Source organism: Periplaneta americana, chromosome 7, assembly GCF_040183065.1.
Source record: "Periplaneta americana isolate PAMFEO1 chromosome 7, P.americana_PAMFEO1_priV1, whole genome shotgun sequence".
Lineage (NCBI taxonomy): Eukaryota > Metazoa > Arthropoda > Insecta > Blattodea > Blattidae > Periplaneta > Periplaneta americana.
Genome location: NC_091123.1, coordinates 148,149,842 through 148,177,616, shown reverse-complemented (window position 1 = coordinate 148,177,616; position 27,775 = coordinate 148,149,842). Strand labels below are relative to the sequence as shown.

General features: G+C 34.9%; 2 protein-coding genes across 5 annotated transcripts in view; both read right to left on the bottom strand.

Annotated features, from left to right (window-relative positions):
- Positions 1-9,547, bottom strand: part of LOC138703570 (acyl-coenzyme A thioesterase 9, mitochondrial-like) — a 36,131-nt gene extending 26,584 nt beyond the window's left edge. Inside the window, exons 1-6 of the mRNA XM_069831546.1 lie at positions 9,516-9,547; positions 9,195-9,249; positions 8,768-8,907; positions 5,310-5,434; positions 630-750; positions 185-300 (exon numbers count right to left, since the gene is read on the bottom strand). Coding sequence (XP_069687647.1) covers positions 185-300; positions 630-750; positions 5,310-5,434; positions 8,768-8,907; positions 9,195-9,226 — 534 coding nt within the window. The 5' untranslated portion in view covers positions 9,227-9,249; positions 9,516-9,547. The remainder of the gene's footprint in view (positions 1-184; positions 301-629; positions 751-5,309; positions 5,435-8,767; positions 8,908-9,194; positions 9,250-9,515) is intronic.
- Positions 9,548-13,364: 3,817 nt separating this feature from the next.
- On the bottom strand, positions 13,365-27,052 carry LOC138703567 (acyl-coenzyme A thioesterase 9, mitochondrial-like). 4 transcript variants are annotated; one of them, XM_069831542.1, is made up of 10 exons: positions 23,747-27,052; positions 23,497-23,621; positions 23,015-23,135; positions 22,339-22,454; positions 21,521-21,743; positions 18,517-18,719; positions 17,531-17,616; positions 15,129-15,282; positions 13,957-14,107; positions 13,365-13,553 (listed from the first exon to the last, which is right to left on the bottom strand). In XM_069831542.1, the coding sequence occupies exons 2-10, from the start codon at positions 23,596-23,598 to the stop codon at positions 13,471-13,473; spliced, it is 1,239 nt and encodes a 412-aa protein (XP_069687643.1). In that variant the 5' UTR covers positions 23,599-23,621; positions 23,747-27,052; the 3' UTR covers positions 13,365-13,470. The 4 variants fall into 4 exon arrangements, with proteins under 4 accessions (XP_069687643.1, XP_069687642.1, XP_069687644.1 ...); XM_069831541.1 differs by having other exon boundaries at positions 23,764-27,052; XM_069831543.1 differs by having other exon boundaries at positions 13,366-13,553; positions 15,129-15,216; positions 23,764-27,050.
- Positions 27,053-27,775: the final 723 nt, after the last annotated feature.

Below are 27,775 nucleotides of genomic sequence, written 5' to 3'. Positions count from 1 at the left end.
GAAAGAATAAGAATTGGAGAAGCATAAAAAGAAGAAGAATCCAATTTAGTGAAAATAACAGCATATAACAAGAATAAAAAGGGGCACACTACTCGTCCTTTCTTTTCTCCCCACAATATGTTGTTATTACCTACAAAATTGAAGTTTACAAGTAACACAAGAGATTCAAATAATCACCACTTACTTTTGGTTGAAAAGAAGTAAATGACATTCTATCGATAAGAAGTGTTACAATAACATATGGCGAGTAATCTTCTGGCTTCTGTCTGGGGTTGAGGATATGTTTATATGTGACCCATACTGTAAAAAATAAATCATGACTGCATCACATGGCAAACTCAATAAAGACTCTCACTACAACCATCACTGTGAACACTTTCTTTACAGCATTTAAAAATGTGTTAGAAGATGACACAGAATTTCCCATTAAACACTTCACGCACTTTTACAATTGATCACTTACATCATGATATAAATATGTCCCTAATTTTCTTACGTAAGCAGGTATACCATTTATGCCACTTAATTTATAACATGATCTTACGAAAGAAAAAGAAGCACAAACTGTCACTCATTATTGGGTTCTCAATTATTGATAGCATCCAGCAAATACTGTAAGTTGTCAATACCTGCAAATACATCCATGTCTTCCATAAGTCGACCCAACCGCACATTCCCATTCACCGTAACATACTTCTCCTGCAATTCTTTGTCATCTTTCAGAGGTATTACAGCAGTGGAGAAACTGTCCTACAAGAAAGAAAAGTCATTACCGCTATGAAAAATAGGCTACCACAATGTTAAATTCAGAATATAAAGTTGCTGTTGTTTTCTAATGCCAGGCGTTTGACAATAAAGTCATTTGACCTCTTGCACTCCAATATTTTTCAAAGATATTATCATGGTCAGCCACTGAAGCACAGATTTTGAGGTGTTCCGAATCCATTTCTTGGTTTGAGTTGCACAATGGGCAGTTAGGGGACTGATATATTCCAATTCTACGCAGGTGTTTGGCCAAACAATCATGGCCTGTTACCAATCTAAATGCAGCTACAGAAGATTTGCGTGGTAAATCGGGAATTAACTGTGGATTTTGATGCAGAGAGTTCCATTTTTTCCCTTGGGATTGTGTTATCAAATTTTGTTTGTTAAAGTCTAAGTATGTAGATTTAATAAATCTTTTCACAGAGTAAAACGTAGATTTAGTAACAGGTCTGTAAGTAGCAGTGCTGCCCTTCTTTGCTAAAGCATCCGCATTCTCATTTCCCAGGATTCCACAATGGGATGGTATCCATTGGAATACAATTCTTTTAATGAGTGATATTAATTGAGAGAGCATTTTAGTTATTTCTGCTGTTTGAGATGAAGGTGTGTGTTTAGAGACTATTGATAGAATAGCTGCTTTGGAGTCTGACAATATAACTGCATTTTTAAATTTATTGATGTGGCATAGAAGATTCCTGAGACTTTCACTTATTGCAATGATTTCTCCATCAAAACTTGTTGTTCCATACCCAAGAGATCTATAAAGTGAGAAGAGACAGCACGTAACACCTGCACCGGCACCTTGTTCTCTGGAGATCAAGGATCCATCGGTGTATAAATGAAGCCAGTTTTGTGGAGGGTACCTAATATTAATTGTCTCTAAAGACAATTGTTTTAGTATTTCAGTGTTTACTTCTGATTTTAGTATTTCTTCTGTTAAATTTAGATTATATTCTATATTTAATAGAGTTAAAGGATTTGTTTAATTTGTAGGTTTTCTTTTAAATTCGGGATATTGATTTTCTGTTTTAATTCTTGAACAATGGATATGAAACTTTTTTGAGTTTTCAATCTACAGAGAGGACTGTATCAATGCCAATTGTTTCCTGGTAATCTAATAAGTTTTTCATGCTGAATCAGTGCTTTTTCTTCTATTGTCATTTTGATGCTGTTAATATCAGTGAGGAATCTCATAGAATCTATTGGATCAGAATATAAAGTATATATATGCTTTCACGTGTTAATTAAATATTCAACAAGGTAACCTAGTTAATTAATACTTTATATTCCGAAGTGATATAGTGTTAGCAGTTGTGTAATCAAGATGCACACTGTTAACATTAAATTATGACAAGAATTTTTATTGGCACGAGTGTCTTTTATCATACATAACACAAAACATGAGAGTTTAATTACTGAAATTAACAGTTATTAGCCCTGTCATTACTTCGTAATTCACAGTGATTCATATGTATTTTTTAAGAATTTCTTTTATATTTCATTTCAGCACAAATAAATTAGCTATTTGCATTAATAATTACAACTTATTTTATATCTCTTGAGTGATGGATTGTAAACAAACTCAACTGTGTGCTGTCATAACTTGAAAATTGTGATTTGTAAAGATACGCTATTTTCTAGTAAAGTACTGCTGTAAAAATATTTTAATAAATAAGTACCGAAACTTTTGGTAATTTACTATTTTATTATTAGAATTTCATAACTTCAACCAGTAAAACAGCAATGGAAATTATTTACAAAAGTATTATGTTATTTTCGACATAAGACAGTATTTTACTTGGAGTGCGAATTAATTATGAATTATTTCAGAGGTCCTCTTAAAACCCTTACATGATTCCACGTATTTCTTTACTCGACAGTCTATACTAGAAACAAAATCCATAAGTTTCAATAAAATATAGACAGATTTTCAGATGTATCGTTTTTGTCATGTACAAAATTTAACATGGACAATTATTCTAGAAAGGCCAGTACCTTTCTTCTCAACTTGTTGATTGTATTTTACTTATTTATAATTAAGAAAATAGGCCTGATTTAATATTTTGCATTTTCATTATGTTTTTTTCATCAACACATTAAGATGTTCAAGATTTTTACTACCTTATGTTCCATGATTCACTGTTACCAAAAAGAAGACCTGGAAAATAAAATATGCTTTCATAACCCACAACCTTTCAATCATAAGTCTGGCTATCATGTACTTGTTATTGAACTTATAGTCTATTTTAGGTAGTATTATGCATCAAGCAGTACTTTGTATAGTAGTTGCAAAAAAAACCGGACCGACCCTTGTAGATGATTTTAAAAACCTTGTTCACTCCAGAGCACGATAGACTGGTAACTAAGACTTTCATGGTTCGAATCCTGGCTGGGAAGGAAACTTTATTTTGTTCCTTATTCAAATTTATTTCCAATACTTTTCGATTGCTGGTAAAATTCATGTTAATAAGTTAATTAAGTAGTAAAATATCGCTGCAATCGAAAAGTATTGGAAATAAATTTGAATAAGGAACAAAATAAAGTTTCCTTCCCAGCCAGGATTCGAACCACGAAAGTCTTAGTTACCAGTCTATCGTGCTCTGGAGTGAACAAGGATCTGAAATCAGCTACAAGGGGCGGTCCATTTTTTTTGCCACTACTGTACATAAAAATGTTTAAACTCTGCTTATGAAAGCAAATAGCACAAGAGCGTAACTGAACCTTGAATGCAGAGTTGAATTTAACATGGGTGGTTGAACAATTTTCAGCTACACGTCTGCATAATATAATAATACGTTCATTTCGTTCATCGATTTTGGAATAAACCGTTCTTTCTTTCTTTCTTCTATTGTTTTACCTCTTCTTTACAATAGCGACTTACCATCTAATGTAGTGTAAGGGAAGGTATATCTCTGAATCAGCACTATAAAAAAACTCACACTGTGGCCCTTCCTGGCATGTGGTTCGCAAGGTATAGGGCCACCAGACAACACGAGACAGCACATGTCAAAGAACAAACACTCACGCATGGATGGACTGCCATGCCAGGAATCAAACCACAGATTGCTTGGATGGTAAGTGCATACATTATCCAAAGATCTAAGAACTTCTTGTGTTGTAACAGGACAGAAAGGAAAACCGAGACCAGTGAGTAAATACAATCAAGTGTGTTTGATTTCTTACAATCACGTATCTAGATGATGCCGAGGTTCAGAACTGTATCTCTCTTGTTTAAAATGCAATATGTAAGTATAAAAATAATAGTCTTTGTTGTTGTTGTTTTCTAATGCCAGGCGTTTGACAATAAAGTCATTTGACCTCTTGCACTCCAATATTTTTCAAAGATATTATCATGGTCAGCCAATGAAGCACAGATTTTGAGGTGTTCCGAATCCATTTCTTGGTTTGAGTTGCACAATGGGCAGTTAGGGGACTGATATATTCCAATTCTATGCAGGTGTTTGGCCAAACAATCATGGCCTGTTGCCAATCTAAATGCAGCTACAGACGATTTTCGTGGTAAATCGGGAATTAACTGTGGATTATGATGCAGAGAGTTCCATTTTTTCCCTTGTGATTGTGTTATCAAATTTTGTTTGTTGAAGTCTACGTATGTCGATTTAATAAATCTTTTCACAGAGTAAAACGTAGATTTAGTAACAGGTCTGTAAGTAGCAGTGCTGCCCTTCTTTGCTAATGCATCCACATTCTCGTTTCCCAGGATTCCACAATGGGATGGTATCCATTGGAATACAATTCTTTTATTGAGTGTTATTAATTGAGAGAGCATTTTAGTTATTTCTGCTGTTTGAGATGAAAGTGTGTGTTTAGAGACTATTGATAGAATAGCTGCTTTGGAGTCTGACAATATAACTGCATTCTTAAATTTATTGATGTGGCACAGAAGATTCCTGAGACTTTCACTTATTGCAACGATTTCTCCATCAAAACTTGTTGTTCCATATCCAAGAGATCTATAAAGTGAGAAGAGACAGCACGTAACACCTGTAATAGTCTTTGTTAAACGCAATGTGTACAACTTTTAGCCATTATTTTTTTGTTCTGGAGACCTGGCTTAGGAACTCGCAGAGTGAGGGTGATGCAATATTATATACAGAGTGAACAGTTTGAGCTAAAATTATTATTTTTTTTATTTTTTGGGGGGTATTAAGAAACTTATTCCCTCTACAGCTGGTAATTCTTATGCCCAAGCACCAATTGCATGCCTTAACAGTAGGAGTCATGAGAATCTGACTAAGCAATGCTGAATGTCTAGGTTAGCTGCCTTTGAAGATCATACACAGGAGATTTGCAGTCAAGTATAGGATATCAAATGCTGAGTATATGACTCTTCACAGCAGTGAAGATTATTTTTCACGTTACTAGTCTAAATAAAGGCATTATAATCGTGCACTTTGAACAAAATAAAGAAATATTTTATTCAACAAAAGAATAAGGGCGCTATAAACTCAATAGCACATAAAAGAGTCGTTGCCAATGTTGTAAATGTGTCAGGTTTCCTGATCGTCATTTTCTATACTTACACACATTTTCCGAACTGGTAACTCATCCTGTGATTCTGGAAGTAATTTCAGTAAATGAGTTCTGGGTTCCTTCAGGGGCTTGTACCCGCGATCCAGGCCCATGTAGGCAGATGCATATTTTTTCACTGTTGATATGAAAGTTCTATTTCATTAAAACTTCTCACTCAGTTGATGACATATTATACAGTGAAACCTGTTCAAATCGGAACCTGAATAATCCGGAATCCTGTCTATTTCGGAACAATTTATTGGTCCTGGCGAAATTTGTATCTATTATGTGTAATTTTTCCTGAATAAAACAGAAACTGTCCAACGCGGAAACGGAAACTGTCTGCCACTGTTCAAAACGGAAACAATATTTTGGATACACTATATTTTGTAACTATATTTTGAAACAGCGTGTAATTTCAAGGAATATACGAAATATATAGGTCACTAAGATAAAAACAAGTTTTCTTTGCAAAATTTTAGAGGGTATGAGGGTGTGTTGGCCTGTGGGCCATAAATTTTATTACCCTGTTGACTAGGCAGACGAGTCCCTTCAAAGATTTTCAATGCTTCACACCCGTATACTGTCGTAGCTAAATAGAGCGCAAGTGTAGTGATTTCCAGGTAAAAAAAAAAGTTGCATAAAATTGAGATAAAGGAAAATTAGAACAAAGTCTATGTGAATCAATGTTGAAGTTCAGTTGTGGAAAACTCAGGTGTGACACTTCAAAAATTAAAGATCTTAATGAGTGAGTGGCTTGCGGCCGATATTGGTGACACAAAAGGAACCAGAAAGCAACTGTTTTTGTGAAAATAAATGAACTGTTGTGGGAGTGAGTTCTTCATGACCTTTCAAAGAACAAGCCAATTTCTGGATCTATTCTGCAAAGCAAGCTTTTGAACTGGGAAAGAAATTAAATAAACCAGTATTCAAGGCTTCTAATAGATGGCTCTTAGTCCAATTAATTAATAATGTGCAGTGATATGCAGTACAGTATTAGAGAATAGTGTTAGATATTAAATAGAATGAGATTAGTAAACTTTAGTAATGTTTAATGACTAATGAGTGAGTTACGATAATATTTATACAGAAAATGAGATTTTAATCAAGATGATTCACCAACGTAATAAGCGACAGAAAGCTGATTTAATGTGATTAGTGTTAAATGGAATATTTTGTACTTCTTGCAATCTGCGGCATGCCATTTTGTTTTTCATGTATATGAATGACAAAATATTCCATTTGAATGTCACACCTGAATAATACGGAAACCTGTCCACAACGGAAAAAAAATTAGGACCATGTCACTTCCGTCTTGAACAGGTTTTACTGTATAAGCTAAAATTACAAACAAAAAATTGTACAGTAATTAGTACATTGATGGGAAGATGAATTCATTGGTCATAACTGACTGATCAAGTGATTATTTCATCAAACTCGACTTAACTTTGATAGCCAGATCTGTATCAATCTTCAATCCAAATACTCACTTGAATATGATAACATTATTATCAAATATGTGAAAAATTCTAGCAACTATTTAATTAGTATAAAAAGAGACATTATTCTTCTAGATTTTTCAATTTTGTAGTAAATGTTATATGTAAAACAAAAGTTTATATCTCTCTATAGTTTGTTTCAAAGTAAATAAAGGAAGATCAACACGAAAAGTTCATCTTCAACATAGTGCATCCAAGGTATGGAACACTTTCCTGGTCAATGTCCCAATCACTCCTTCTGTGCTCTACCGCAATCTCTCAGAAGATGAAGAATACAATGCGTGCAGTTCTGCGTTGTGTAACTTTCTCCATTCTCCTGTAACTTCATCCCCCTTAGCCTCAAATATTTTTCTAAACAGCTTATTCTCAAACACCCTTAACCTCTCTCAAAGTGATAGGCCCTATATGAAAACAGTCCACACTGCCATACCATATATACAACTATAACTAAGTTAATAGTGTTTTTGAAATGCATTAGTAGTGGTGTCAACAGAGAGGAATTGGTGAGGTAATGCCTACGTTTCAGCTATGGCTTTATCAATGGATTTTTTTAAGCTAGGCCTATCTTAAATTTATTACAGTTTTTGCCAGTAAAAACCAATTTTCCCTAAAATTAGTTTTCCCCACTTCATTTGTAAAAAAAAGGTGTGTTTAAATGATGTTGCAAAATTAAAAACAGTTAAATCTGAAAGAACAGAACAGAGAAGCTCCGCCCCATCCCCTCCACTAGGAAGTAGGGATTTAAGGCGGGATGATACCTAGTGGAGAAAGAGGAACTGAAAGCACCATCTAGAAATTAAAAATAGAATTTTCTGTGCCTCTCTTCAGCTCTATTCTCTTTCTTTTTCGCTACATTTCTCTCTCTCTTTTTTTCTTCTTCTTATTTCTTCGCTTACAGTGGGATTTGATCCATCAAAGTTGCCTACTGAACACACACTATGGGTAACGAGTAACGCTTTAGATTATACGATCACGACAACACATGCTGAAAAGGTAGAAAATGAATCTACTTATGCTCAGTGGGGAGCAAGGGAAGGGAGTTTGGGTCTCCAACAGTGTTACGATTACAGGTGAGTGTTGTGTTATGCTAAATACGGTCATTTTGAATTTGTTATTAGTGTAATTATTACCATGTGAGAGCTGCCAAATAGACACCTAATTTTTACAAACATGAGCTTGATAATATGTGTAATTTTTACCACGTCATTGTCGAATGCACATTTAATTTTGACGAAATTGAGCTAATTAATAGGCGTAATTTTTACCACGAGAGTGAAGAAATGCACATCAAATTTTGGCGGACATAGGTTTGTTGTAGGAAGGCTAGGGAGTGACTCACCAGAGTGGGAGGAGGGGGTAGAGAGAGACAGCACACAGTAGACAGAGAGAGCAGCTGCCATGCAAGAAGCGGTGAGAGGGGGGATATGTTTTCCTACTGCTGTTCTGTTCTTTCAGAACCAGCCATTAAAACTTAACATGTTATACCTATTACTGAGACAATCTGCTACCAAACAGAAGGATAATGGGCCAACATTAGAGATGAGTTTAGGTAGGTTTTTATGAAGAGACAGCTTCGTGACATGTAGCCACACTGTCAGTGACAAGGTTAGATAAGGTTTGATGAGGATATAGATTTAGGCTATGTGCTTCGAGTAAAAATAACACAAATGAATGTCAGGCCAATCATCCCTCTGTTTCTTGCTACCAGTACTTCTTAATATCAACTATGATTTTGAAATCCAGGTCTTTCCTTAACATACTTCATTCACTTCCTTTATTTCTTTTACAAAATATCTCACAATTACAGCATTTAAATGGAGCCTGTAATTGCATTATTTAAAAATATGTCCTCTATGGCTATAGGCCTATAATTCCTTATTAATTAATGATTCTAAACTTCATATACATACAACTTAGAACAATACAAACATGAGTGATTCCTTAATAAATTTACTTCATACGAAACTTACTTTCTGATATTGTTATATCATTTGCACTTAAAAACTGGCTGTTGTAATTATAACTATTCTCTTTTCCTGTGGTATCAGCTGCTGTAGAAGAGTTCGTTGTAATGATATTGCTACTACATGTTCGAAGAGCAAACTGGTACCTAGAGATATAAAAGTCTTGAATTACATATATGCATTTGTTCATCTCATGTAAAATATTTAAAAACAACATTTATAAGTAGGCCTATGACATGACAATAGCACAGACATATGCACTTTTTCAATCGTAAAACAGGTGTGCGGGCATAGGGCACTCCTAATTATTATTTAGAAACTGTAGTGTGCATGTAGAATAAACTAAAACTTACTACATTTACATCATCGACATCAAATGCAGCAACTGAAATGTGTCTATAGATTAATTGGAATTTTTGACACTGGTACTTACATCTTCATTTTACTTGTATTCCTCCAAAGCATTAAATTTCCAATTATGTGTTTGCCTATAACAAGGGACATATTGTAATTTTATTAACGCGATTACTACTGATTATAGATAACAAATATAATAATGATTTGCAGAATGAAAAGATGATTGTGCATATTTTTTTTAACTAAAAGGCAAGATGAGTACAACCATTGCAATTTTATTTTTAACGTGACATGTTTACTGCATTTATGTATTACTTATTTCGTTTGTGATGACAATTGCTTTAAAATATTTGATATACATATATTTACAAATTATTTGAAACACCCAATACTTCACATGTGGGCGTAGTCCAGCATCCACCACGGTTACAATCAAAACAAAATAACAAATGAAGAACCGCGTTTAGACCAATGACCAACATAACAAGGAGTGTAAACATTTTGATTTGTGATAAAACATTTCACAAGTATTATTTTATATAGCCTACAAAATATATGTTATGAATCATGAATTATTATTTTATATTTATAGACACAATATGTTTCTTGTTCAATATAGGCCAAGGCCAATGCATATAACATATTTCATTCTATAAAATTATCTGGTTGGTACTCCTAGACTGCATTTTTCATTTGTTCAAAATATGGCTGTATAAAGAGCGGTAAAATTAAAAACATTAAAAACCATACAGAATGTTACAAATTTATCTTCTAATCAACGGCGGATACTTCGATTTACATGATGTGACCTCAAGCGCCCACCTCTACAAGAAGGTACCGAAACTTGTACTTCACTTAGACGTCAAAGACGCACTTCATCTAAATTAAATGATGATGATGATGATGATGATGATGATGATGATGATGATGATGAGGATGATGATGATGATGATGACGGCGACGATGATTATTACTACTACTGCTATCAACAGAGAATTGGTGAAATGTCATAGGGAAATTTAAGTATCTTCCAAAAACCCACTCTGAACACCAACTTTGTTCACCATGAATTTCACATCATCATCATCATTATCATCATCATCATCATCATCATCATCATCATCATCATCATCATCATCTCCTAGCAGAAGCATATCATAGAACATCCACAAAGTGTCTTCATCAAATCCTCTTCTGCTCCAAATTCTTCACTTCTATATTTTCCCTTCTTTCGAAATCTCAACAACTGTTCATCTCCATATTTGTTTTGGCCTTTCTCTTCCCCTATTCCCTTGAAAATTCTAGACTAAAGCCATCTTTTCAATAGATTCAAAGCCTTTCCTTAATTATGTCCAATCCAATTTCATTTTCATTTCTATATTTACAATTTAATTTTCTTTGATCTGTTTATACTATTGGATATTTCAGTTTAGTACCAGTATGCCTTAACATGGAACTTGATTTCGGAATTCAATACAATTGGACTATACACTATTCGATTTCTTTATTCTATTTATAACAACATCTTTGCTGATTACACTTCTCAAATATGTAAATTTCTTAACACTATAAATACATTTCTTATTTATTGAGAATTGTTCACCTTTTTTACCTACCAAATCTCATTTACTTGATGGTCTTGACTACACATTTTATATTAACAGTGACAATATGCGAGTACAAAGTTACAATAATGACGTATTAACTTCAGGATCATAAGTAAAAAATCTTTAAAAGGTATAGAATTGAAAATAATAAATAAAAAAAAAAAACCTGATATTCTTCAAATCATGAAAATCTTTAGCTTTTGCAATTCCAAATTTTTAATCATGAAGCAGCAGCAGCAATAGTAGTAGCAGTAGCAACAGTAGTAGTAGTAGTAGTGCTCTTCAAGCAATGAATGTTGATCAGGAGAACTCAGACCCAGTATCGACACTAGTAAAGGTAAGTCAGAAAACAGATAAGGTTAATGATTGTAGGAGTAAAGTATTGATTTATAATATAGCTCAACTTATGAATGATCGTTTGCGTTTGTAAATTTAATAATCTGATTGGCTATATATTGTATACTTTTAGTAGAGCCATCGATGTAGCTCAGTCGGCAGACTCGCTGGGCTGCTGATCCGGAGCTGCGTTCGGGCTTGGGTTGGATCCCCCTTTGGACTTTGGTTTCTTCGGAGGTTTTCCCCAGCCGTGGGACTGAAGCCGGATGGTCTATGGCGAGTCCTTGGCATCAACCCCTTTGATTTGATTACCCCCTTTGATCTGATTACCTGGTTGGGTTTTTCCGAGGTTTCCCCCACCGAAATGGCAAATGCCGGGTAATATTTTGGCGAATCCTCGGACCTCATCTCATCTCACTACATCTCGCCAAAATGTAAAAAAAATGTAAAAAAAATGTAAAAAAATTGTACAAAATTGTAAAAATTGTAGAAAATTACTAAACTGTAGAAGTATAAAAATTTGTAAAAATTGTAATTGTAATATTGTAAAATGTTGACATGTTCCACATCTTAAAGCTTCATTGCTCATGTAAGATCTATGGAATAAAATAAATGAATGAATGAATGAGTAGTAGTAGTAGTAGTAGTAGTAGTAGTAGTAGTAGTAATAATAATAATAATAATAATAATAATAATAATAACAACAATAATATCATCATATAACTATCATGGGTTAGGCCACTTTTTGGCCTGTTCCAGTCTCACTTCAGGTTTTAGTCCAGTAGTCTTTCCATAGGTCGTCAACGTCATCTTCTATTGATCTGTAGTTTTTAAAATCTTAGGCAGTCTGTCTTATCATTCTATCTACATGTTGCAACCATTCTGTCTTTCGTAATTTTCAAATTTTTCCAAGATGGGGTCATTTTCAATTTTTCTGCTATTTCTGCGTTAGTTTTGTAATCTGACCAATAGTAACTAGCTGTTTTTCTCATGCATCTCATTTCTGCTGCTCTAATTCTTGATGTATTTGCTGCTTTGATGGTCCAGAATTCACTGCAGTATAGAAGAGTAGGAAGAGCCATGGTGTTGTATAATTTGATTCTAGTCTTTTTTAATTGTATCTTTGGTTTAAATATGCTATTTATTATGTCTATTATTTTTTTTTAAATTGTCAGCTTGTTATATACTTTTCTTCCTCGTATGAAATCAAATTTCCTAAATCCTTGATTTTTATTTTATTGGGTTATTTTACGACGCTATATCAACATCTAGGTTATTTAGTGTCTGAATGAAATGAAGGTGATAATGCCCGTGAAATGAGTCCGGGGTCCAGCACCGAAAGTTACCCAACATTTGCTCATATTGGGTTGAGGAAAAACCCCGGAAAAAACCTCAACCAGGTAACTTTCCCCAATCGGGATTAGAACCCGAGCCACCTGGTTTCGCAGCCAGACGCGCTGACCGTTACTCCACAGGTGTAGACCCTAAATCCTTGAATGTGTTTCCTTGTTCTACTATTTGATTTTCGACAACGATTTTGCTCCTTAATAATAGCACATTATTATTGTTGTTATTATTATTATTATTATTATTATTATTATTATTATTATTATTATTATTATTATTATTATTATTATTATTATTATTTGAAGAGGTGGAAAAATTCAAACATCTTGGAGCAGCAGTAACAATTAATATAAATGACACTCTGGAGGAAATTAAACACAGAATAAATATGGGAAATGTCTGTTATTATTCGGTTAAGAAGCTTTTGTCATCTAGTCTGCCATCAAAAAATCTGAAAGTTAGAACAGAGGTTAAGGGTGTTTGAGAATAAGATGCATAGGAAAATATTTGGGGCTAAGAGGATGCAGTTACAGGAGAATGGAAAAAGTTACACAATGCAGAACTGCACGCATTGTATTCTTCACCTGACATAATTAGCAATATTAAATTCAGATGTTTCAGTTGAGCAGGGCATGTAGCACGTATGCATATAGAGTGTTAATTGGAAGGCCGTAGGGAAACAGACCTTTGGGGAGGCCGAGATGTAGATGGAAGGATAATATTAAAATGTATTTGAGGGAGGTGGGATATGATTGTAGAAACTGGATTAATCTTGCTCAGGATAGAGACTGATAGCGGGCTTATGTGAGGGCGGCAATAAACCTCTAGGTTCCTTAAAAGCCATAAGTAAGTAATTATTATTATTATTATTATTATTATTATTATTATTATTATTATTATTATTATTTTGCGTTAAAGAAAGACTGAAGCCACGAGAAGGAAGAGACACTTACGCTGAATGAATATACATGCTATTACTTGAACTTTTTATTGACATGCATTCTTCATTACAAATAATTGTATTTAAGAATATTTATTCCTTATATAACAATTAAAATTCTCTTATTTGCTATCCTCCGATTGTTTATCTTTTAAACCCATAACATACTGAAAATATCTTCTTCCTTCAATGTACCTTATGGCATCTGTAACATAACACAAAAGTTTTAGACTATGTAATATTTCTCATACAATAACACACTTCAAATATTTCAATGAAACTAAATTAATAACTGTTCCTATTGTCTTCGCCACATTATCTTAAAGACTGACCTCCAACTAATGCAACATCCTAACGTCTATTTATTGTATGAACGCTGCACACATAAAGAGTTAGCATTTTTTTTTTTCAACGGATGCTAGTAGTATCTTTATAAGAATAAAAGTAGGGAGGAGATATTGTGTTCGCATTCACTAGCCAGACAACTTCCTAGCTTCCAGTATCTGTATACACACAGAGACACACACACAAACACACATAGACGCGCACAGGCTCGCGACATATACTTAAACACATACACACATTAAATACTGAAATGATTTGCTTACCATCGTATGTACGAGGAATAACCGGTTTCACAACATTGGAAAACATGTAGGTAAATTGGAATGAATTGGTGTGTTTTGGAGGTCTCTTCAATGAAACGTACGCATCTGCATATACTCCAACTTGCATGTAATTCATCTCCGTGTAAAGTACCTTCAGGATGAGAAATAAGTGTTTGTGTTACAATGCTGGTAACATATTTATGTTTGCGCACAAGAATATTTCCATGTGAAGTTGTGGGGTTAGCCATAACTCAATATCTTAGTTGATGACTTCTCATGCTATAGCTTCAGTATCAATCAATCAATCAATCAATCAATCAATCAATCAATCAATCAATCAATCAATCAATCAATCAATCAATCGATCGATCGATCAATCAACCAATCAACCAATCAATCAATCTTCTAGTAACAATATAAAATGAAAATTAATAATAATAATAATAATAATAATAATAATAATAATAATAATAATAATAATATCAAAGATGCTGAAAATAAAAACAGGAACAACATGGGATTTAAATGGACCATTGCCTCTCCTCTCACCCCCACTCCACAGAAATATTGAAACTGCAGCTACCATTTATTTCATAAAGCACCAATCCAATTTACTCATTACTTTAATTGTTACTCCATCAGGAATCGAACCTGCAAACTTCCGGTTTTATAGCGTTCTCCCTTAACTGTGAAGCTACCGCGCACCCCTCTTGAGACAACAATCAGTTTTATTTCAATGACTATGACTGTATATTTTTCTAGATTTTAATAAAATGTAACGAAATGAAAGTGACTCGGTTTTTCTGGTAATGAGTGAATACAAAAGCTTCATATGAGGATGTGAGATGTGATAACATCGTGAATCAACATGAAGTAGACAAGATAGTTGATGATGATGACAATACTGATGATGAAGAAGAATTCTTCAACATAAAGGGATTTGTAAGGAGGAAGTCACGCAATATTCTGAAGTATTATCATTTGGATACTTTCCGAAAGAGAGCAAAGCTGTAGTACACAAGATTCATTTTATTCAATTGCGAAGATGGTAATCTTCATATATCATAGTTACAGTAACGAGGTTAGTGAAAACCTGCGCACTGTTGCTTTAAGGACCACAGCAAAACTTGAATTAATCAGGTGGACAACATTATGCAACTGTGTGTACTTACACGTGCCTGCATCCCAATAATGTCTCCTATGTTGATCGAGTTCTTGAACAAGATGTCAGACATATGGATAAGCTGAGCGTACTCTTGACTGCAAGAGAGAAAATGCTGTAAGGCTGACTCTCTTAACACTTTCCTTGACGGTGAATTATTGCCTCTAAAACAGTAGGATTATACTTCATTGTTGGATATACACTTTTAACACTTATATAATCATTGATTGAATTTATAACTTCTCTACTGTGTTAACATTAGAAAATTACCTGGCTGACTAGTTTCGAACTGGTATTCTTCATTGTTCGTAGCCTAGTGAAGGTCCCTCGCTATCTTTTGCTTTCCTGTTGTGGTGGGATGTGTTCATGATTGTGTCGAAAAGTGTGTGTGTTTTGAAATTTAGTTGAGTGTTCAGCATGTAATAGTTACAACGACTTCTACATTGGACAGACGAAGATCATTTCAAACACGTTACAAGGAACATATCATAGCCATAACCAAACCACACAACAATTCAACCTACACAGAACACATCACAAACTCCAATCACAACTACAGCAACATAGACACTGACATGAAAATATCACACATCGAGCCAAAAAACCAGAAACTTGACACTCTAGAACAATATTAAATTTACAAACACACAAAAACACACCCACAGCACATTCTAAACACTCAACTGAATTTCAAAACACACACTCTTTTCGACACAATCATGAACACACCCCACCACAACAGGAAACCAGAAGAAAGCACGGGACTTCACTAGACTTTGGACAATGAAGAATACCATTTCGAAATTAGTCAGCCAGGCAATTTTCTAATGTTAACACAGTAAAGAAGTTATACTGGGTGTTCAGTTCAAAGTGTGTCATTGCTCGCTGTATGCCGTCATGTGGTTAGTCAATGAGCCTAGAGAATTCAATCTTCCTACACTTCCGCAGAGGTGTATTACCTATGTGTCAGAGAAGTTGCCTAGCAAGTACGGCGTTCATTCTGAAGAGTACTTACCGATATGTATGGTAATGCCGGTAGTGGCAGGAATGTGAACTGTTGGGAAACATGTACTGAGGTGGGTTTTTTTCTTACTGTCGGGATATGGGGAGAGGGTTAAGACGATTACTTACATATTTGTTGACATTAACTTCGATGGTGTACATGGACATGGAGCATTTGATTTGTATTGTGGAATGTTGCGTACGCAACCGATGATAACAAATACCCTGCGTACGACTTGCCCGCGCAAAACACAGTTTGAAAGAGGTTATGGTAGTACACAGATAGTACAGACCGCCATCTGTTGCTATGACGTTCAAGTTATACCGTACATGTTCTCAAGTTCAGATTGAACGCCTTGATTAATAAGCAACTTCTCTGACATAAAAGCTGAAACTCACTTCAAATCGCTGACTCACAACAGTGACGTCATGACACACTTTGAAATGAACACCCAGTAGAGTCAATCAGTGAGTACGATTACAATTATTTCTTAATAACGACACTGTCAGCATTGGCAAGAGAAAGGTTCTTGTCGATCATAAACAATGTGTCAAAAAATCAATTGTTTTCATTTAGAACTACTTACACAGTCTATAGTAAAACGTTAATTAGAATATAATGCATGAAGTTATTAGACTGAATGGAAGACATAACAACAGGTACCTAATGAGAAACAATGTAAATGAGAAAACAATGTTGGCCTGCAGGCACTGTAGCTGAATAGGTAACTTAATTTACAATTATTTTCTACTGAATTTGGAGCCTACTGTGTATCGTGTACTTTACATGAGCAAATTACTAGCCAGTCACACATACACATAAATGATTTAACTACATTAATGAACAAATTAAAAATGAAAGAATAATAAAGAATGGACATTTGCAGCCATACAGGCTTATGTGAGCTCAAACTCTGATAGACCATGAAGCCATTCTAAAAGTTATGATCTGATGAAAATCTGGCTTAAGGGGACACGTTACTGAGTTTTCGTCAATTTTGGTCATTGTTAAAAGTTAATTTTTTTTTACTGATGAAATGTATTGACTAGGAACAAACCCATGCACCATTTCATTGTAGGGAGTCTTAGCATCGTTTTAAACGTTTAAGAAACAAATTATCTTTATATGAGACCCAGATATTTGTTTACTAAAATTATAAACACTTTTTTATATTTTATTTTTTTCCGAGTACATTTTTCAACATAAAATTTTGAAGATAATTGTGCACATGTAACTCATCAACATCTATTCGATTTTAAAATTTCAAAAACTTACAATCAAAATTGTGGAGATTAGAAATCTCAGTAGCGTGTCCCCTTAAGCCAATATTTAGCCCTACCGAGAGATGGATAAGTATGTCATTATACACCACTGCTCTGAAGAAAGAAGATACCGGTACCTCTCCTCACCTGTACAGGGTTGCTGTGTGATGTGACAACGACAGGGCTTGCCTCATAATAAAGCCTCCAAACACTTTGTTGTGCATGTTCCGATCCTAGAGGCAGGGGGAAAAAGTACGTGTTACAGTTGACATCTGATAGCAGTTGTTGTACGTGTATGCTAAGCAGTGCTTACTTATACAGCAAACCAATCGCAATGTTTGCAATATGAATATAAAATTTACAACATATTATATATATATGGTATAATATGACTTCTCAATTCATGATCAATCTGGCTTTTGACTGGAGACCAGCACAATATGAAGAACATTTTGCCAATATGAAAATATTTATTTAACATTTCAATGCTAAAATATCTTCGTTCCTAAATCTTTCGAGCAGGTTTACATAATTATTTACAAAATAAGCCTTTAGTGTATAATATTATAGTTACCTGAATCTAAGAAACAGGTAACTAAATTTTTTACATTGAACAGAACAAAAAAAAAAACTTCTTAACATTGGCTGCATTTAACACAGGTTACAATACAACACAAGTAACTTTTCTATATTTTCTGGCAAAAGATTACACCTTCTGTATGAATTGATATTATTTTGTACAATGAAAAGGATCATTCCATATCAGCATAGGCGGAGAGAGAACTGTTTCCTTGGGGGGGGGGGGGGGGGGGGGGAAGTAAAACCATAGAATCCCGATATAACGAGGTTGTGGGGGATATCATTTACTTACTCCCCTGTTATAGCTTGACTATGGTACAGTATATCGGAATGTGATCATTTAATGAAAGTATTTTTGGGGTGCATGCTTCTTATAGTGTTACATCCATATCCACTATGTTTCGGACTGAGTTGCATAGGGCATCCCTCTCTTGTGACCGAAGAAATGAGTAATTTTCAACATCTGTAACATCTATTTCTTCTTTTTTTCCATAAAGCTGTCACATTCTTGAGAAATTGTTAAGTTGGTAATAATTATTAATCATGATAAATACCTCTGGATATCCATTAAATAGGTTGTAACGTTGAACTTGGTCCATCCAAATTGTATTAGAAGGCAGAATTCTCCTATGACATGTAGGATCTTTTGCATCGATCGTACTGAGGAATAACTTATGGATCAGGATCATTTCTTCTTCGTCTGGTGTGACCTTCAGAAGTGAGTGTGTCTGAAAATGAAGTCGCCGATTTCTTCTACCTAGAAATAGAATTCTTATAACAGGTATTGAAACTTAAAACATAACTGTTACTGACAAGTACTTTCATAATAATTTCTAGTAGTAAGCATTGATTGTTATGATGGCATTTTCAAATACTCAGGCCCTTGCACCAGCTTCTGGGATTCTAGTGATTTCTTGCTCCATATAATATTCACTGTATGGATCTCATGTAGATATCTCTTGGGATAGGTAATATGAAATTGCTAGTGTAGGTACCAGTGAAAGAAGACAGCTATGAATTATGGAAGAATGGTGCTTTTATAGCTAGGAAACAATAATACCTACTTTGAGAAAACCTAACTCAAAAAGGTTTCTGTCCACGAATTCTACCTGGATTCACTTGGATTTGAACTTGGTTTCCAGCAAAGAAAGCTGGTACTCTAGCCATTTAGTTAGTGGCCTTCTAAGAAAGCATTATGATTATAAAAGTAAGCATTCTAGTTTAGAAAGAGTTGTCAACTGTTCAACTGTAGTATGCAACACAAATATAATAGTACAGTACCTGAAGTCAACGCCAATGAAATAAAAAAGTTTATGTGAAGTACAAAGCATGAATGAGCTCACACTTATACAAGAAAGTTATTTTTATAACCTCTGAAAAATCAGATATCCGACCTCATTCATAAACTATACAGTTCAATTAAACGCATATGATTAATTTTTGTAAACAATATTCCATTATAGACATTTGCTCATATGTACAAAAGTAACATCTTTGGTTACTACAGCTAAATGACAATGTGTGAAAAGGACCTACAGTAACAGATAACATAGATAGTCTTCTGAATTTAAAATTATTTAATGTTGTGATAAACAGTTCCTGAAAGAACATATGTGAATCTCACAGCAAAATAAATTTTTACAGAAAAAAGTCAATTTTTCTATATTTCCTAATGACTAATGCTATATCAATTTCATGATGTAATTCATGTACATAAATATTTTTTACTGAAGACGGGCGAGCAGGCAGATAGATAAGTGGATGGATTGATGGAAAGATGGACAGCCAGTTGGCTTCTCAAATAGACAGCAAGGTAGATAAGTGAGTGCGTGAATAGAGAGGCAAGTAGGTAGATAGAAATCATGTTTTGCAGCATAATATTTTCTGTTCACATTATATACAGTATACATACTAGGTTCAAAAAGTTCCCGGAATTTGCTAGTATCATAGAAACAACGTACCTTAAACACTATTCTACAGCAACAACACACTTTTGCCAACGCGTGTAGAGTTCCTGGAAGCAGGCCTGGAAGCCATTTTGTGAACCCCGTCCTAGTGCTCTCGTCGCGTTTGCGATAACCTCTTCAGCATTGAATCTCCGTCCTTTCAGATGACTTTTCAGACGGGGAAACAGAAAGTAATCAGGTGGTGAGAGATCAGGAGAGTATGGTGGATGATCCAAAGCAGTTATGTTGTACCTGGCAAGAAAATTTATTTACAATAATTGCGCGATGAGCAGGTGCATTGTCATGCATAAGGAACCAGTTGTTTTCTACCCACTTTTCTGGACGTTTCCTTCTCACTGCGTCCCGGAGGTGACAGAGGATTTCTACGTACAATTCTTTCGTTACAGTACGACCTTCTGGAATGAACTCATGGTGGATGAGACCTTGAGAGTCGAAGAAAACTTCCAACATAACTTTGCCTTTAGAAGTGTCCCTAGGAAATTTTTGCTTCCGAGAAGATGTTTTCGATTTCCACTCAGATGACTGTCATTTAGGGACTGGGTCGTACAAGTAGCACCAAGTTTCATCACCAGCAATAATTTTGTTTAAGAAATCACCATCTCCATCAGCCATACTGATCATGTCCCCAGCAAGAGTCATTCTTGTTTCTTTCTGTTCTGCCGACAACATTTTCGGAACTAACTTCTGAGACACGTAATGCATGTTGAGATGCTTGTGAATAACATTGTGTACACTTCCGACTGATATTCCGACCTCTGCTGCTATCTCTTTTATGGTTTTACGTCGGTCATCCCTGACAACATTACGCACACGATGAGCGACTGCTTCATTTGTTGCAGTTGTTGGTCGACCGCTGCATACGTCATCTTTGATGCTATCGTGGCCACCAGAAAAACGTTTATGCCAGGCATACACTTGAGTTTCTTTCATTGCTGCTTCGCCATATGCTTCTTCCAACAATCTTAATGTCTCTGCAGGAGTTTAGTGTAACAAAACACAGAACTTGATGTTTGTACGTTGCTCTGTGGACATAATTACAAAATGCGACGAACAAACAAAACACTATGATAAACAATTGCCTACAACTCAAAACCAACAATCGCCATTATCAACAAACTTTAAGGAAATGACATCATGAATGTTACCAACAAAACAAATGTGTGTGTGTGTATCTAATGCTCTGGATTTAACAATGAAGTCATCATCCTTCTTGCTTCCCAATATTTTGATGGAAGGTCCACAAATGTCCTAAGAGTTTCACAATTAGCCAGGTGCTCCATCTCCATGTCCTCTTCTCTGGTGCACAGTAAGCATTTAGGTGAATTCAGTACTCCAATACGATGGAGGTGTTTACTGAGGCAATCATGACCAGTAATCAATCTAAACATGGCCACGGCAAATGTATAATATCCCTTGTTATATATTAATACGAAAAATGGTAGTAAAATTCCGGGAACTTTTTGAACCCAGTAGTATATATATATATATATATATGTATGTATGTATAATGGAAAAGTGAACATGTAAGGCAACACAATATGGTAAGTTGTTTTTAAATCAAGTAGCTAAATTGAAGCAATGTTTTTCTTACTTTCTCCTCCTTTGATGATTGCTGCTTCTGTGTCGTTTTCAGCTACAAGTGGGTTCACAAATGCAGAATGAGTAAGAGTAGTGTTCCGTGCTGCCATTAGAAATGAAGCATTCATCACTTTCTTTAATTTATTAGCAATCACCTGTTCCACCCACACACTCACTTCCATTGATGACTTGCCGACCCATGACACATGTCCTGACAAATATATGTCATCTATGACCTGAAATCAAAAGAAATATATCTACAATTAAATAAACACTACAATGATTAATAATTCACAACTTGTGTGGTTTCTTGGACATATTGTGGTCACAGATAAAAAATAAGTTAATGCATTGCCTTAATCTTAATCCTCTCCTTGAATCAGACACGTTCATAGACTTTCCCACATGCGATAGATCCACAGCACCAAAATAAAACCTTACAGAATTCAGGAGGGCTTACAGTGAACCATCAGCAATGAGAAATTCTAAATCATTGAGAGATCATATGCTCTGTGTTTAAGCTTACATATTGAAATTAGTATCAGTACACAAAATGCAAAATTCCCTTTTGAGAGACAGCTGCAGGAGAGAGGAGAGGGGAAGGGAGAGCAGAAAAGAGGGTAGGTGGGGATGGAAGGGGAGGAGAGGAGAGGAGAGGAAAGGAGTGGAGGGATGGGAGAGGAGAGGAGAGGAGAGGAGAGGAGAGGAGAGGAGAGGAGAGGAGAGGAGAGGAGAGGAGAGGAGAGGAGAGGAGAGGAGAGGAGAGGAGAGGAGAGGAGAGGAATGTGGTTGTTGAAGGACCATTTCCATTCTTTAAGTGAGTATATTTACCTGGCTGCTTAGAGGAACAAAATCAATCTGATCCACAAGGACTGTAACTATGACGTAAGGTGTGTCATCATCAGGCTTTCTCTTAGGGTTTGAGATGTGTCTATGTGCTACCCACACTGAAATGAAATTTAAAGTATTCTGTTAGAAATGAAGCATTGTTCTTGTTTCGCAGAGAAACTCGGAACAACTGACACAAACTTAGAGCAAGATTCCTTTTCTTTTCAAGGTAACTTCATCAAAAATATTATTTTTGCTTATTATCAACTGAGGAATGGTTATTTGGAAATAATATTAGAAAACAAGCTAACTCAACACTTAACACATATCTCAACATTCTATTCCTGACCATTTTAAAACTGTATTTCCTAAAAGATATGAAGACTCTCAAGACAATTCAGCAAAACAATGTTTCCTGAATATCTTCAGAGAGAAGGATTTGATCAAATCATCAGCCCTCCAGTGAGGGTGACCCCAAGGATCCAGAATACAGAACAGTTGTTTTTAAGTCGATGAATTAAAAAATACTATAACTGGGAAAAGCAAGTCTGTCATACGAAAATTGTATCTGAAAGTGTGCGATAGGATTATTTTCTTTCAGATGAAGCATGTTACTTTTGAGATAGTAGTACCATATTCGATTGTCTAAATTTTACCGTTACCAGATATCCTTACTTACCAGCAAACATATCTAAAGCTTCCAATAAACGTCCGTATCTCACACTGCCGAACACAGAAACATACTTTTCTTGAAGAGAGGCATCTCTAGACAACGGAATGACTGCCATGCTGAAACTATCCTAAGGTATAAGTTAATCAAAGCTACAGTCGGAATAATTGCCTTTAAAAAAATTACAACTGTAGAGTTCAGTTTATAGAAAACAATGTCAAGCTACCATAAGTACTTGTATATCATGTTAAGCTAATTCACATTAGTATTGCTTTCCAGTTACTTCTACAAATGCACACTACTGATATATTATGAGCTAGTTAAGTTACAAAATTTAATCTTTAGTCATTTTGTTGGGATAAAAACATAGATTCAAAATAAAGAATAAGTATGAAAACAGACTATTAATTTAGAACTATATCGTCTAATTTACTATGTTCATGTTAATTAGAATTAAATTGGATGTAACTATGAAATTTTATTTTTCTTACTTTCATTGTACGTACTGGTAGCTCGTCTTGTGATTTTGGTAACAACGGCAGCAGATGTTCTCTGGACTTATGTTCTGTTGAATAACCACGATCTATCCCCATTTCTTTGATTAAATGTTCTTTCACTGAAAAATATAAATTATGGTGCACGGTCAGTTAAATCACTTGTTCAACTGTTGTGTTCACTTACAAATATGTCTCCTTTAAAAATAATTACTTAAGCATTAATTGAATCAAGAATGCTAATTACCTCTGTATGGAATTTACCTTCAGCAAGAGTGATTACATCTTGAAAATTTATGTTATTCCTCAGATGAAAGTTACGTACTAGTGATGCATCTCTGAAAAACGGGATTACCTTGTTTGCAGAACTAAAACACCTAAAAAGAGGACAAAATATAACTACAAAATATTTGTTTATTATTTTTTAAGCAAATAATATATAAAATAAGATTGTTATGCAAATGCTATAAGGACGGTAGTATCTTAACTTAAACGTAAGCAATTATTATTTTGATACGAGCTACACGTGGATTTTATGGCAATATAACGTTTCAGAAATCATTTCTACTACTTAAAAACTAACAGTTCACGCAACCGACGAAAATATGTGATGATTATGTGGAATGACTTGTACACATACAATAGTCTAAGTTTTTTTTTTCTCGCTGTTATTTATACTTGCTTTAACATCTCTGGTCATATTGCGAGTTAATCTTCTACGTTTTTTTTTTTTTATGTGAAATCCGAAGGCCTATATACTATTGTTAAGACTGGTTCTACTGTTGTGAACTCATCATCTATGATGACTGTATATGTATTACTGATTCGTTATGAATATGATTTCGGTGATGAATGAGGCCAGTGATATTCAGGGATGTTGTGGCCCGAATTTTCTGGCATTTGCCTTAGGGTTGAGGAAAAACCCTGAAATAACCTCAACCAGGAAATTCAACACGACCGGGAATCGAACCCTGGCCCTCTGCATAAAAGACCAGCTTGCTGACATCTATACCACAGAGGTGGTCAATAGTCTAAGTTATTTTATTAATTTTAAGTTCATTTCCTATGCACTAAAATGTGATAGTGATTTATCTAGATACCACATTTTATGACTAAAGTTGTGCTTCATTCATTTACCTTTTAATTAAATTTCATTACTCTCTTATGATCAAAGATTAATTTTAAATACGTCCATATATATTATTACTTTAATATTAATATAAAATATAAATGTATTTAACTTACATTTTTATTCTGTTGGTACTACCACAGTATACTGTGGTGGTACTACTTCTTATTAAACATCTCATCAAAAGGTATGCCATCATAGCATAGCTTGTATCATTTAACAAATGCCTGTCGTGATTTATTGAATTTTAATTTGGCTTTCTGCCACTTCAACCATTTCAACAACAATGTGTTAATGACGTCAATGTTACTAATACCACAGTCTAGTATAACAGTCACGAAGCTCAATACGTAGGGAATATGCATCTATAGATAGTTGCTAACCACTAGGATCACTACTATCGCCTCATCACAGACAATGCGAAATGGTACAGGCACAGTCTATTGTTCCTAGTACCCTCAACAACTCAAGCTTCGTGACTGTATATACTAGACTGTGCTAATACACAATATATCAATTACCATAATTCAAGCTTCGTGACTATATATACTAGACTGTGCTAATACACAATATATCAATTACCATAATTCAAGCTTCGTGACTATATATACTAGACTGTGCTAATACACAATATATCAATTACCATAATTTAAAGGCACTCTGTTTGATTCATATCCAAGAATAATCGCTTAACATTAATATAGAAAAAACATATTATAATTTTTATAATATTTTAATTAACTATAAACAATAATTGATAACAAAAGAAAAAAGGATGGCAGGGGATTCGTAGAATCCCTATAACTGCGTGGAATGTTTAAATGGCTGGTGGTTGTGTGATTTCAAATAATCGTCAGAATTATCTTAGAATAATCATAAAACAAAGAATTTTAACTTTTAATGATTATTGTAAGAGGTTCAAGAAAATAAATGCAGCATTCTCTGGTCAAGCCACTAGTAACATTATTAATGTAATACCACAGTTTATTTTAATTTTCTTTCTACAAAATTTATGTAAACATTGAATATTGCAAAATTCATGTAGGAGAGTATACTGAGTTCTTCTGGGCTACCTCCAATGGGAGGCAGTTATTACCTTACCAGTCACGAAGCTAAATATGTAGGGAATATGCATCCATTAGATAGTTGCTAAACACTAGGATCGCTACTATCGCCTCATCGCAGACAATGCGAAATAGTACCGGCACAGTCTAGTGTTCCTAGTACTCTCATCACCTCAAGCTTCGTGGTAATACTAAGATGATATTCAAACTTCATTTATTTTTCCAATAATGATATGTTGCAGGTTGCATCGACCTGTTACTGAGCAATGATATAGCCTATTATAAGTTGTATAGATGCGCTTCTGCTAAAAAAAAAAAAGCAAGATGTGCACAGAGCATTATACAAACAGTGACGAACATTTTCGCCGAATAGGTGCTCACTTAAACCTTTCACATTAAAAATATCTTTTTGGGTATTCAATTATTTCGGTTTTAAGTACAATGAAAGTGCCATTTGTCTTACATTTAGAATCTTAGTTGAAGTTTTGACCATGGTACAAAGGTATGACACTGCTGTGGCACATGGCAGATCATATACGGTACCGGTAATCATTACAGAGAGTAGGCCTACAATTAATAATTGTTTCTGTAATATGTATAATCAGTAGAATTGAGCTTGTGTTCTATATTTTAATCACCTACATTATCTACCGGTATTTGTGGCAGTGGAGCTTGATTTTTAAATTAAGAGTTTCACATTCCAAGAATTACACTAAGCATCATATTCCTAAGTCTGTACTGACGGTTATTGTAGAGACACTTCTTCCATAGGTAAAGTGAATTAGACGGTTCTCAGTTCAGAGGCACAGTAGACAAATATCTTGAAGGGGATGCAGAAGGAAGATAACTCAATTTTCGTCTTTCTCACTTACATAATTTTAGACAATTTTATTGTTTATATCTCAGAAGAGTCAGACTGTAACATAATTGTCCCAATCAACAACGCAGTCAGTTGGGAGATCAAGTCCGGACCCTATTGAAATTATTCCAGTACCAAATTTGAAACTGGAAATGCCAGACTATATGGAACAAGAACAGGATGCTTCTTCATGAAGTTACAGTGACTCAAACCAAGGTACTGCTGCTGGTGGTGGTCAAAGTTCGAGCAGAGAACCACTGCCGTCTATGTCACAGATACTTACACATGGCGGTACGTCGTCATCAGCAGTTGGAAAACAAGAGCCTACAGAAATGTACAGTACCAACTCTGGTGACTCATCCCTTCCACCATTTGCTGAGAGTCTCTCTGCATCAGACATAAGTCAAATATTAGCCAAACCTGGACCATCAGGGGAGAATCAGTCACAGGATTCCTTACAGGGCGATGGAGTGTCTGAAAGCTCTGCTCGCAGTACACAGATGCCCTCCTCTCGGTGGCCAACAACAGCCATGAGAACTGCTCAAGCCGCAGGAGGAGGGTCGAAGCCATACTCTTGCGGTCAGTGTGGAAAGACTTTCCAACATGCAAACTCTGTGTGGTATCATTCTGCCATCCACCTGGGCGAAACTCGTTGTTCAATCTGCTCACAGGTTTTAAGTCGCAAGAGTAACATGAAGCGCCATATGCGTCTGGTCCATGGTGTTGACTGGGTTGGGTAGCATCTTGGATACTTTAAATATAATTTAATTTCAGGGGTTAAGTCTTTCATCTTATATGTTAAATGTTAAACAGAAATTAGTAATGGTAATTAATAGAAAGTTTCTATCTAAGAGTTTTTATCACACCTCGAGAATTTGCTTTTAAACATCAAGTAATTATATATAAATATTTAAAGAAAATACTACGATTATATTTGAATAAGAAAAATGTTCTTACATAGGTGCAAATTATATAATTCTAAAAACTCTGTACTGAACAGATGATATTCTTCTGTTATAAATGCATTATAAAAGGCAGAATTGTATGTTGTAAAGTACATTTAATTCTACAGTTTAGATTTAAGACCTCTCCTGGCACCACATTATCATAATAATCCTATCACATCATCGGGGTAATGTAACTCCGCCTTCCAGGCACCTCAACCTCAGAAGTGGGTTACAATTAAGCCACGCCAGGAGAGAAGACCAGAAATGTCGAAAGACA